Here is a 10,262-nt window from a genome sequence, read left to right as displayed (position 1 = left end):
ATTATCAGTACTGCATTGCATAGTCCTGAGAATTTGTTGACACTAGGGTTATGCAAAAGAGCACCCCAGTGTAGTGCCTGGCACCATGGATAATAGGGACAGTATAGTGCCATGGTTATGTATGCAGGTTCTAGGTGTATAACTTGGGTGAAGTACTTAATCTCTCCATGCCTTGCTCACCTCATCTGTAAAATGGGGGTAATGACAGCAGTTGTTGTGAGGCCTAATGAACACATGCTTAGAACAGTAGTTGACATATTGAAAAGAGCCCAACAGTTGTTAGCCAATTAATAGTAGTACATGGTAATGCCATTATCTTTACCTCCTTAGTCAAAGCTAAGCCTCAAATTGATCATTTAGACTTTTCTTTCCTTTTTCTATTGTTGTCAAAGGTGCTACTCTAAGAAGTCGGCAAAAAAAAAAATAAAACAAAATTCAACAAACTTCAAAATCAGGTGGGAAAAAAATTGCAAAGATCACTGACAAATGCAACAAGTTTTTATTGGATGCCAACATTGAGCTGGGTACAGATACATTATCATCTCATTTGCTCTATCTGGTATCAAATAGCAAAGCTTAGGAAGTTATCTATTTTCATGGCCTCACTAACATATTTAATCTGTAGTGACATTTCCTAGAAGATACAGCTTTATGCCCATGTGTCTTCCAAGTTGCTATCGGGTATCTATTTGCTACTTAGATCCAGGCATGCAATGTGGCATTAGGATCAAAGTAAAAAGGAAGCAAAATAAAATAAAGTTCATAAGGTAAATAATCTTGTAAGAACTAATATGGCCTGGGGGTAAAATGCACATATATCCAGTAATAAGAAATTTATATCAAATCAGCACTGCAGATACAGAATTAAAATCAAATTCAACTTTGGGATTCCATTTGCCAATCTGCAAACTATGAACGATTATCCCATTTTCCTGTGATTGGTCAATAAATTTAATGATGACAGTAACTACAAAGTTCTTTTGTAAGTAACTCTGTTAATGATCGATTTGCATTTGAAAACATTACCCAGCCTTCTCCCTTTCCCTTTTCACTCTGCAAGAAGAACATGAACAGTAAGGATAACGTTTAGAAACAAGACCTAGTGTTTGCTGTAACTTGGTTTCTTAGACACAGCAATGCTTTCTTATATGTTATTATATTATCATCATCAAGTGCATCAGGTAAGCAGATTAAGTGCTTTGTAGCCCATATATAAATATCAACATCAGGCAAGAGTCTATGGCACTTAAGAACCTGGTTCTGATCAGAACAGAATTCCTTAAAATACTGTCTTCCTTTTTACCACAACTGCCCTTTTGAATATAAGTGCTGGTCTCAAAGATTTGCAGATAAAAGAGAAACAGCCAAAGGGGCTTACACAAGATCATAACCACCTTTAAACCTATTATAGCTGGGAGGTAGAGAGCTTCATAATTCAATTTTCTGCTTCTAGGTGGTGTTAGAGAAATACTTTAACATCAACGTCACCAACAAATACTCCACCACTTTCCGATAATGAAATTTTAGCTTAGAGTGACCATCTTATCTTTGTATCTTCAGCACCCGGCATGCACTCATTTGCTGAACGAAGGGGAAAACCTCATCTGTACAAAGATAAATTTCAACTGAAGTTGACTAGAATAAAATCTTTACTGGCTCCACATGAGATTGTATCTTAACCTGCTTATTTACACAAGAAAAATGATGTCTAATGTAAAAAAACATACTTCTCTAGTTTAGAACTATTGGAATTAGTCTCAGAAGAGCTCATTTAATTGAATTTGATATTAGATCTTTCTCAGGTTATTCTGTGGCACCTCCCAATTATGCATGGTGCTTGCAATACCCTTAAGTAGTCAATCAGTTCCTCTGGTCTTTATTTAAGACCCAAAGAGAGAAGATGGAAGCAGACTGAGATAAAAAGGAGTTTTGTGTATGTTCATGTAGTGGATACATTCAAGATATAAAGATGAGACAGAAAGAGCACCTCTGCAACAAGCTAAGTCTGTGACATGGGTTAAATTAGCTCACCTCCCTGAGCCTCAATTTGCTCACCTCTGAGACAGATTCATCCAACAGTCATTCTGGTTCCTTTTGCTCCAGTGTTCCAGTTTGATTTTGATGTAACAGATGCACAACCTAAAACACTAATACATTTTGCTGCAGGTTGGACAGTCCTTAGCAAATCAGAAGCCAAACAATGTTCCACTTATTTCACATCTATATTTGGGGCAGAAGCTCATGGAGAGCTGGGCTCTAAAAAGGCCCAAGTGAAATCGTCATTATTGGCTGGAGCAATGCCTGTGTGTAACTTAACCGGTGTCTAGGTTTAAATGCCACTGCGCATTTTTTACTGACACTGCACACCAGAATCACCTGGTAAACTGTATTCCATGGTGCCTGACTCCCACACCCAGAGTGCCTATTGAATTGGCCGAGGTGCAGCCGGCATCAGAATTCTTACAAGCTCTCTGGGTAATTCTGAACTGAGAACATGAGGACAATTTTTGGCACTGAGAAGTGATTCTTAAACTTCAGCTGAATCAGTCACCTGAAGGGATTATTAAGACACAGATTGCTGGGTGCCCTACTCAGTTTCTGAGTCAGTAGGTCTGGGATAAAGCCCAAGAATTTGCTTTTCTAAAAGCAAGTTTCCAGGTGATGCTGATGCTTTTGACCAGAGACCTCACTTTGAGAAGCACTGCCAGTGAGGAAATGTCATTGCTGGCGCACCTGTGGCCCTGAGTTTAAATCCTGATTCTGTTATTTCCATGTATGTAATCCGAAGGAGTAATCTTGTCCTCTTTTCTACGGTGTCTTTATAACAATACTTAGATCTCAGAGTTGTGAGGCATGAACAAATAGTGCTACCAACCAGGGTTTATAGTACAATAACTGGCACAGGATGCAGTAACAAATATTAATTTCCCTGTTCCATTATACATGGCTAGATGGTATGATTAATTAAATCAATTAGCACAGATAAAACTTGGCAGGAAAAGGAAACAGACGACTGACGCAAACAATGTCTTATTAGGGTTATATGTATAATATTGGGTAACTATAGAAAAGTGTTCTAAGTACATGGTCTTAAAAATACTTCTTTTTTTTTAAACTTTGAACACAGTAATTTAGGTGGTGGGAATAATTAGATACACTCTATAAAGTGACAGGAATATTAGATTCAATTTATAAAGAGCATAGACTTTTTTAAATGACTTACAATAGACTCTGACATCTTATCTATGATAATGTAGTAGTCTTCTAGAGAATCAGAAATAAAAATATAGCACACCTGCCTAAAATGTTAGTGACCCTTAGATGCTATTTAAATCCAGAGAAAACCAAAATTATTAAAGTGCATCAGAATCCCTATTATCAACCGAAGCAAAACTTCTAACAGTGATGGGATAGGTGTTCTCTTTATTTACACAAACCAATAAAAAACTAAAAATAGCTTTTCTTCTTGCTTGCCATTTTGCTTCCTTTGGTATGTATGTCCCAGGTCTTCTCAAGAGTTAATGTCCAAACCCTGAGGTGCATCCTGGGAGGCAAGTAGGCCCACTGCAGAAGTGGCTGCACATACCTCCAGATACAAGGAGAGCCCAAGAGGCTGCCTCCACAGTGGGGCAGTTGAGGCGAGAACTAAAATACTGTGTTTCTCTGTGGAACGTACAAATGCAGTTGTCTAAGTGAACAGTTCAGGTTTAAAGGCACGAGTCACACCAGCATTGTTTAAAGCCATTTTCTCCCTATACGAATAGCTGACCCAGAGGCGAGGTCTTACTGGGATTTTTATTTTTAAAAGCCTTCCCTTTCCACTCTGGCCTCATGTCATTATGTGCCAGCTTTCTTTTTCTGAATACCTTTAAAAAAAAAAAAAAAGTGATGGCTGTCTGCATATCTTTTTTTGCTACGTGTTGTGAACAGTACTATTTCTTTTATTAGTGTTTTCAACTGTTATTTAACCTGATGATATATATCCTTTTAATTTCTCATCTACTTACAAATTCTCCTAACTAGACTGTGAGCTCCTAAAGGGTCCTTAAGTTGTCCCCTTCCTCCATGGAACTCTCTCAAGTGTCTCAATTCTCAGTAACTCTTCCCTTTTGTTGTCTGCAATATAAATCTGACACCAACTTACATTGCCCTGACTATGAGGCCAATTACGTTTTATGTGTATAGGTGTTCTCTTCCAAACTGGAACCAAAAAACCCTTTAGGATGGAGGCTACATGTATTTTACTACTCTGTAAAAGTGTATTAACAAAGCTGATGTACAATCAACATTTGTAAAATACCTGCTAGATCATCTGAGCTAAAAAACAGACACAACTGATCATCCGAGGGAAAGTCCTCATACTCTTGTTGTCAAGATTGTATGCATAAGGCCGATGGTCTAGCCGGTATATTTGGACTATGGAAATGATTTTCTTGAAGCCAGGAAATTAGCCTTGGGCCAGCTCTCCTGAGTGCTTTAAAACCGCCCTTCAGCAGCACATAACCAGGATGTCCCTACCTTATTATTAGCCTTAGTATTCCCCAGCATCCATTCCTCCGCATCCTTCCCTCAAGGTTTCCCTACGGAGCTTCCCTCCCTCCTAAACAAACAAACCTTTTCTTCCCTTCCCCACAAAATTGTTCATTCATTAAAAGCCCAGTGTTAAGAACTTTTTTTAAAAAAACAACAACTAGCAATCCAAACCCTCTAAACTGAACTGAATCAGAAGCACGGCTGGTTTCATGCCCATGCTGCCCAGGAGCAGTTCCTTCGCTAAGATTTGCCTGTTACTAGAAACCGGAAAGACTGGTTGATAGCCTGAGCGCTCGGGCACCACCTTGGAGGCACTATCTTCTTTCTTTTTAGAGTTTTTTCTTTCGGTTGGTTTGGCCCCATCACTAGTGCTCTGACCACAATCATTCCAGCTGATACTTTCACAGGACTGTAAGGTATCAAAAAAGTCACTAGGGCAGACCACAGATTGGCAAGATTTATCTTTAAATCTCAAAGGTTTTCGAACAGATTGACATGCGCAAAGCTGGATTATGGAATTTTGCCTCAATTTCACCTTAATTATTATGAGAAAAATAAGAATTCTAAGATTTTAAATTAGTTGCTTTAGTTTTTTGTTTTGTTTTTTTTTTTTAATGACTCAGATTGGGCATCCTGTCAGGCTCTCTCTCACTCCCTCAATTAAGATCATCCCTTACATCAGGAACCTAGAAAACAGGGCAGCTTTCTACCTCTTTACCTCTCCATAAGGCATCACTGTTATACTATCATTTATGCATATATGTGTATACATGTGTAGATATATATTTGTTTTTTAAAAAGTAAAAATGGTCTCCTCATTATGTTTTGTTTGATACAGGCACCCAAGTATGTTGTCAGAAAGTAAATAAAGACCACAAAAACTTCCCAAGGAAGATCATTAAAAAGAAAAATCCTCTCTTCCTCTTATATCACACCGCTGGCCTTTGCAGCATGCCAGCTAAGAAAATAGGTATCACCATGGTGACGGGAAGACTGGACTTTTCCCTCTTTGGCTGTAGCTGAACTTCTACTGGCGGTCCTAGTAAAATGTCCAACTCCTCATTTGTTCTAAGCAAGTCTTTTCTTCAGCTTTCCTTCAAACAATGCCTTTCCTCTCCCATTAGAAAACGAGGACTTGGAGATTTTGAACAGCAAGGTTCTAGGCTGGGAAGCAGTCTCTTTAAATCATGTGTGAGCTATGCAAAGTGAGGGAAAGATATGGGAGAATGGCAGGGAGGATGAGAGAAAGGAAGAAATGTTCTCCTCATCAGGAGCACTGGGAGAAAGCAAGCTTTTCAAAGCTGTTGCCGGTATCTCATGAAGGCCCAGGCTGCTACCATGGCGAGGGCAAACAATGGCACCAGCACCATAGGTATGGGAATACCACTCGGCTCCCCTTCACCTCGATGTCCTATAGGCCCATTTTGCACCTGTAACTGGAAGGGAAAGAGAAATGTTAACTCTAGTGACCAATGTGTGTTTACAACAACTGAAATATCTGGGTTGACACATTACTTGGGTCTACAGTCTCTAGACTACCCAAAGCTGCAAATCCAGGCACTACCTAGCAGAGGGTGTCCTCTCCGTTTGTTCTTACTTGATACATCAATGTCACCAATTTTTTGGAAACAAAATAAGTCTTATGGGGAGGCATCTGACTTTGCTGTGCTACTGACCTAACGGAACCCTGAAGGTAAATGAGATAACACCTTTCTGCTTTTGTACTGCTTCCACCAAGTTCTACGTGTATCATATCGGGAAATGAAGATATGAAATGAAGTCCATCGATCCTATAAGAAACCTGAAAATTATTGGGCGGGATGAGGGGGGACGTCCATCTTCCTAGAACGTTTACTTAGAAAGATTATCAGTCATTAGAGTACAATAAGAGCAGATCTGAGCGATGTTATTTAAATGATCTGTTATCTAACCGTAAGTTGCACATCGGTGTAATGCCATTATTTGGAAATGCTTTACAATTCTCAAAAGGCACCCACTCCCTTCTAAGATGCGGTTGTGTCCTTCATCCCCTATTGTGTAACACTGGACATGGACAAAGGTGAAATCTGTATGGAATGGAGGTAAACAGATTCAGAGGTAAGTCAGTAAAAAGAAATCACATCCAGGCATCAAGTTAAGAGGAAATAACTTTAAAGACACCTTGAACCTGTGTTGCAAATGCCCCCAAAATCCTTGCTATGGGAGGAATTATGTCTATAGGCTTCTCTTTCCATCATTCAAATTATAAGACACCTGACCTAAGAAGAGGATACAGGGATAGGTGCTGCCTTGACTGAATCCTGAATTCCATTTTCCGTTCTCCTGGAGCTCACCTTTGAGCATCAGGGCTTTGGTCAGGAGCGTCACCAAACTGATAAGTAAATGGTTCGTGGAGGTGAAAGGGAAAAGCACACAGTGAGTAGGCATGAGAAAGCCCACCATCTTTGTACTTAGAGTTTTATAAACAAGAATGTTCAATGGCAGACATATGTTTTCCTTCTCTACTGAAAAATTGATTGTGGTGGTATTTTTCCCCCATTTATTTCAATTTGGTTGTCAAGTTTTATCTTTAAGGTACATTACCTTGAAGCTAGGACCTGGGTTGCAAAAGATACTGTGATGAATTTCCTTTGATGATAAGCAGAGTTCCAGAAGACCCTTGCCACACAAGCTGTTCAAAAGAGCGGGAGTGGCCCTGGCCTGTGTGGCCCAGTGGTTAGTGTCGGCCTGCACACCGAAGGGTAGAGGGTTCAATTCCCGGTCAAGGGCACATACCTGGGTTGTGGGTTCGCTCCCTGCCCCCAGTCGGAGTGCGTGTGGGAGACAACCAATCGATGTCCCTCTCTCCCCCCTCCCTCCCTCCCTCCCTCCTTCCCTCCCTCCTTCCCACTCTCTCTCTGAAAAGCATTGGAAAAAATATCCTCGGGTAAGGATTAACAAGAAAAAAAAGAATGGGAGCGAAAGGAAAAAAAGCCAAACACACCACTGAAGATTACATCACAGGGTTTATTCACAAGAAAGGTACAAAAGCCTGGTGCCAGGTTCCTAGCAGCAAATAACACGACACCTACACGACACCTACCCTGTGCTGCACTCTCAGGGACACGGCATAGCCTGCGTTACGAAAGAGGTTTACAGCATCCTGGTGCAGCAGGTTCTTTAGGTCTTGGCCATTTACCTGTGGAAAACAGCAAGAAAAAGTAGTAAGTGGTAGAATGTAAACTCTCTGAAGTCAAAGATTTACTTTCGTGTGACCAAACATTTAAAAAACAAACTCCTACAAGAGCAAATTCCAAGGGTTAGGAGAATGGGTAAAGTCCCTTAGAACTCAGCATGACTTTTTTCAAAGCTATGTATTCCTAAAATTGAAGTTCCATGGGCCATGTGAAGATCACTTAACTTAAAAAAAAAAAAAGTAGTCTCCCTTTCATCTTAGCTCTTATGGCCTGTCTCATTTGGACACCTGGAATTCTTTTTGCTGTATTTGTATGTTTTCCATAAGCATCGGCCTAGCTTTCTACAGCTAGCATGGTCTTCCAGGTTTATTTCTAATCCCTGGTATTGCCACCTTCAACTCCAGAAATATAATTATATGAAACTCTCCCACAATTTATTTTGGTGTGGTACAGATCTACTGGCCCATTCTGTTGGTCTTGTTCTATTGTGAACAATTTCCCTTGCTCCCATTAACACTCCTATCCTCCTCAAGTTTACCAAAAAACATGTTTCTGTGATAATACAAGCATGCTTCTGGGTAGGTCAGTCTTACCACTTAGAGGTGAGAGATGTGAAGAACCACTGGTATTAATACTTTTTAGTGTCAGGAGTGACACTGGCTACAGTGCTATCTATCCTATGCTGCACTCAGTGACACAGCACAGCCCACTTTATGCAAGAACTACCTATCCGTTACACATGTCAATGTCACCAACAGCAGCAGCAGCAAAAACATCTATCTAACATGTTTACTCGGCAGGCTCTGTGCTACATGCTTTACATTATGAATTATCTAATTTAATTCTCACAATAATCCTATCAGGCAGACACTATTTTTATCTTGTTTTCACAGATGAAGAAACTGAAGCTTAGCAAGGTTAGGTAATTTACCCAAAGACATAGTAAGTGTAGAAGCTAGGATTAGGGTTTTTAAACACCGGAAGGAAGCTGAAAGTGCCCTGCATTTTATCATTCTTTCTGCACTACACTACTCCTCCACTTTGACTCACCGACTCTTCTCTGCTCAGTGGAAGCCCAAGTCATTGACTTTTTGAACCCTCTGTCTTCCTTGACAGTGTTCCTTCTCCTAGGGGTTTGTCGTAGTCCTTCCACTCTATCTCCTGCCAATATCCTTGGTGAATTCATCTACCAACAGTTTGGCCTTCCCAAATTAATAGTTCCTACTACTACTAATTACTTCTACTCCACATTAGTCACCACTTGGCATAAGCCTTGGGCTTCAACGTTATGCAGTGAAATCCAATAATCAAATCCTACAGCCCCCTTTGCAGGCTCCAGACCACCTCCCCATTCTGCAGCTCTCCCCTGTCGGTTATGAATACTTGGCTCTCTTGGTTCTTTACTATTCCCTTCCTAATTCCTTTCCTCTTCCTTCCCTCTTAATATTCCTGTGTCAGCTGTCTCTTGTCATCTTACTTTTTCTCCCACGTGATCTTTCACAAGGTCAACTGTAATCTTCAAGACAACCCCCAAATTTGTATCCCTACTTCTACTTCCAGATTTACCTAATTTCCTGCTGGGTACCTGTACTTCGATATTCTGCTAGGCCCCAATTCAACACTTCCAAGGCCTCTTTATTACTTTCCACAAAACCAGACTATCCCAACTTCCTTCTTATTGCCACTACCATCCCTTCAGGCTAAAATTTTGATAATAGTTTTAAACTCTCCCCATTCTGTCAATATTCACATATAATATATTGCAAAATCCTGTAGTCTAACATAATGACATTCCTCATATGCTATTATTTTCTTTCTATTACCTCTCTCTTTAGGCTGTGGATACTTTTAGTTGAACTATTGTAATCTTCTTTCTGATTTACTTTTCTCTGGGTACTCCCCCATACCACCCTATTCAAACACTATGTCTCCAGACCAATCTTTCTAAAGCACAATTCTGTTTATACCACTTTATGGCTCAAAAACAAAAACAGAAGTAGGAACAGGGGAGGGGAGAGTACATGCCTGATTTCTCATTCTGATATGCAAAGTCCTCCAGGAAATGGCTGGAATCTACCTTCCTAATTTAACCTCTCATTACTCCCTTTCACATATCCTTTGCTTTAGCTAAATCACATAACTTATTGACCCCGAGACAAAAAACATATATTCTTACTTTCATACCTGTGCTTAAGCTATATCCACCATCTGAATACCCTTTCCTTTAAAACAATTCTATTTATCTTCCAAGATTGATCTTAAATAAAATCAGACCTGGTACCCATAGTATAGAAATGAATACAAGATTTTCTAAATTGATGAACTTTGATTTCATGCTACCAAACCATGTTCTGATCACATAATTTTTTTAAAATAAAAGTTAATAGGCAGGGAAAGGATCTTTTAAAAAAATATACATCTTTATTGATTTCAGAGAGAAGAAGAGAGAGGGAGAGATAGATAGAAACATCAACGATGAGAGAGAGTCATTGATTGGTTGCCTCCTGCACGTCCCCCACTGGGGATTGAGCCGAAACCTGGGCATGTGCCCTG

The 10,262-nt window shown here is 39.9% G+C and overlaps 1 protein-coding gene across 1 annotated transcript in view; it reads right to left on the bottom strand.

The window, feature by feature from the left end:
* Positions 1-480: 480 nt before the first annotated feature.
* LOC107536248 (synaptojanin-2-binding protein) overlaps positions 481-10,262 on the bottom strand; it is a 38,528-nt gene continuing 28,746 nt past the window's right edge. The window contains exons 3-4 of the mRNA XM_016211901.2: positions 7,616-7,711; positions 481-5,969 (exon numbers count right to left, since the gene is read on the bottom strand). Coding sequence (XP_016067387.1) covers positions 5,829-5,969; positions 7,616-7,711 — 237 coding nt within the window. The 3' untranslated portion in view covers positions 481-5,828. The remainder of the gene's footprint in view (positions 5,970-7,615; positions 7,712-10,262) is intronic.

The sequence above is a fragment of the Miniopterus natalensis genome, chromosome 1 (genome assembly GCF_054644295.1).
Source record: "Miniopterus natalensis isolate mMinNat1 chromosome 1, mMinNat1.hap1, whole genome shotgun sequence".
Lineage (NCBI taxonomy): Eukaryota > Metazoa > Chordata > Mammalia > Chiroptera > Miniopteridae > Miniopterus > Miniopterus natalensis.
Note: the sequence above shows the minus strand (reverse complement) of the source record. Positions and strands in the feature narration are given on the sequence as shown.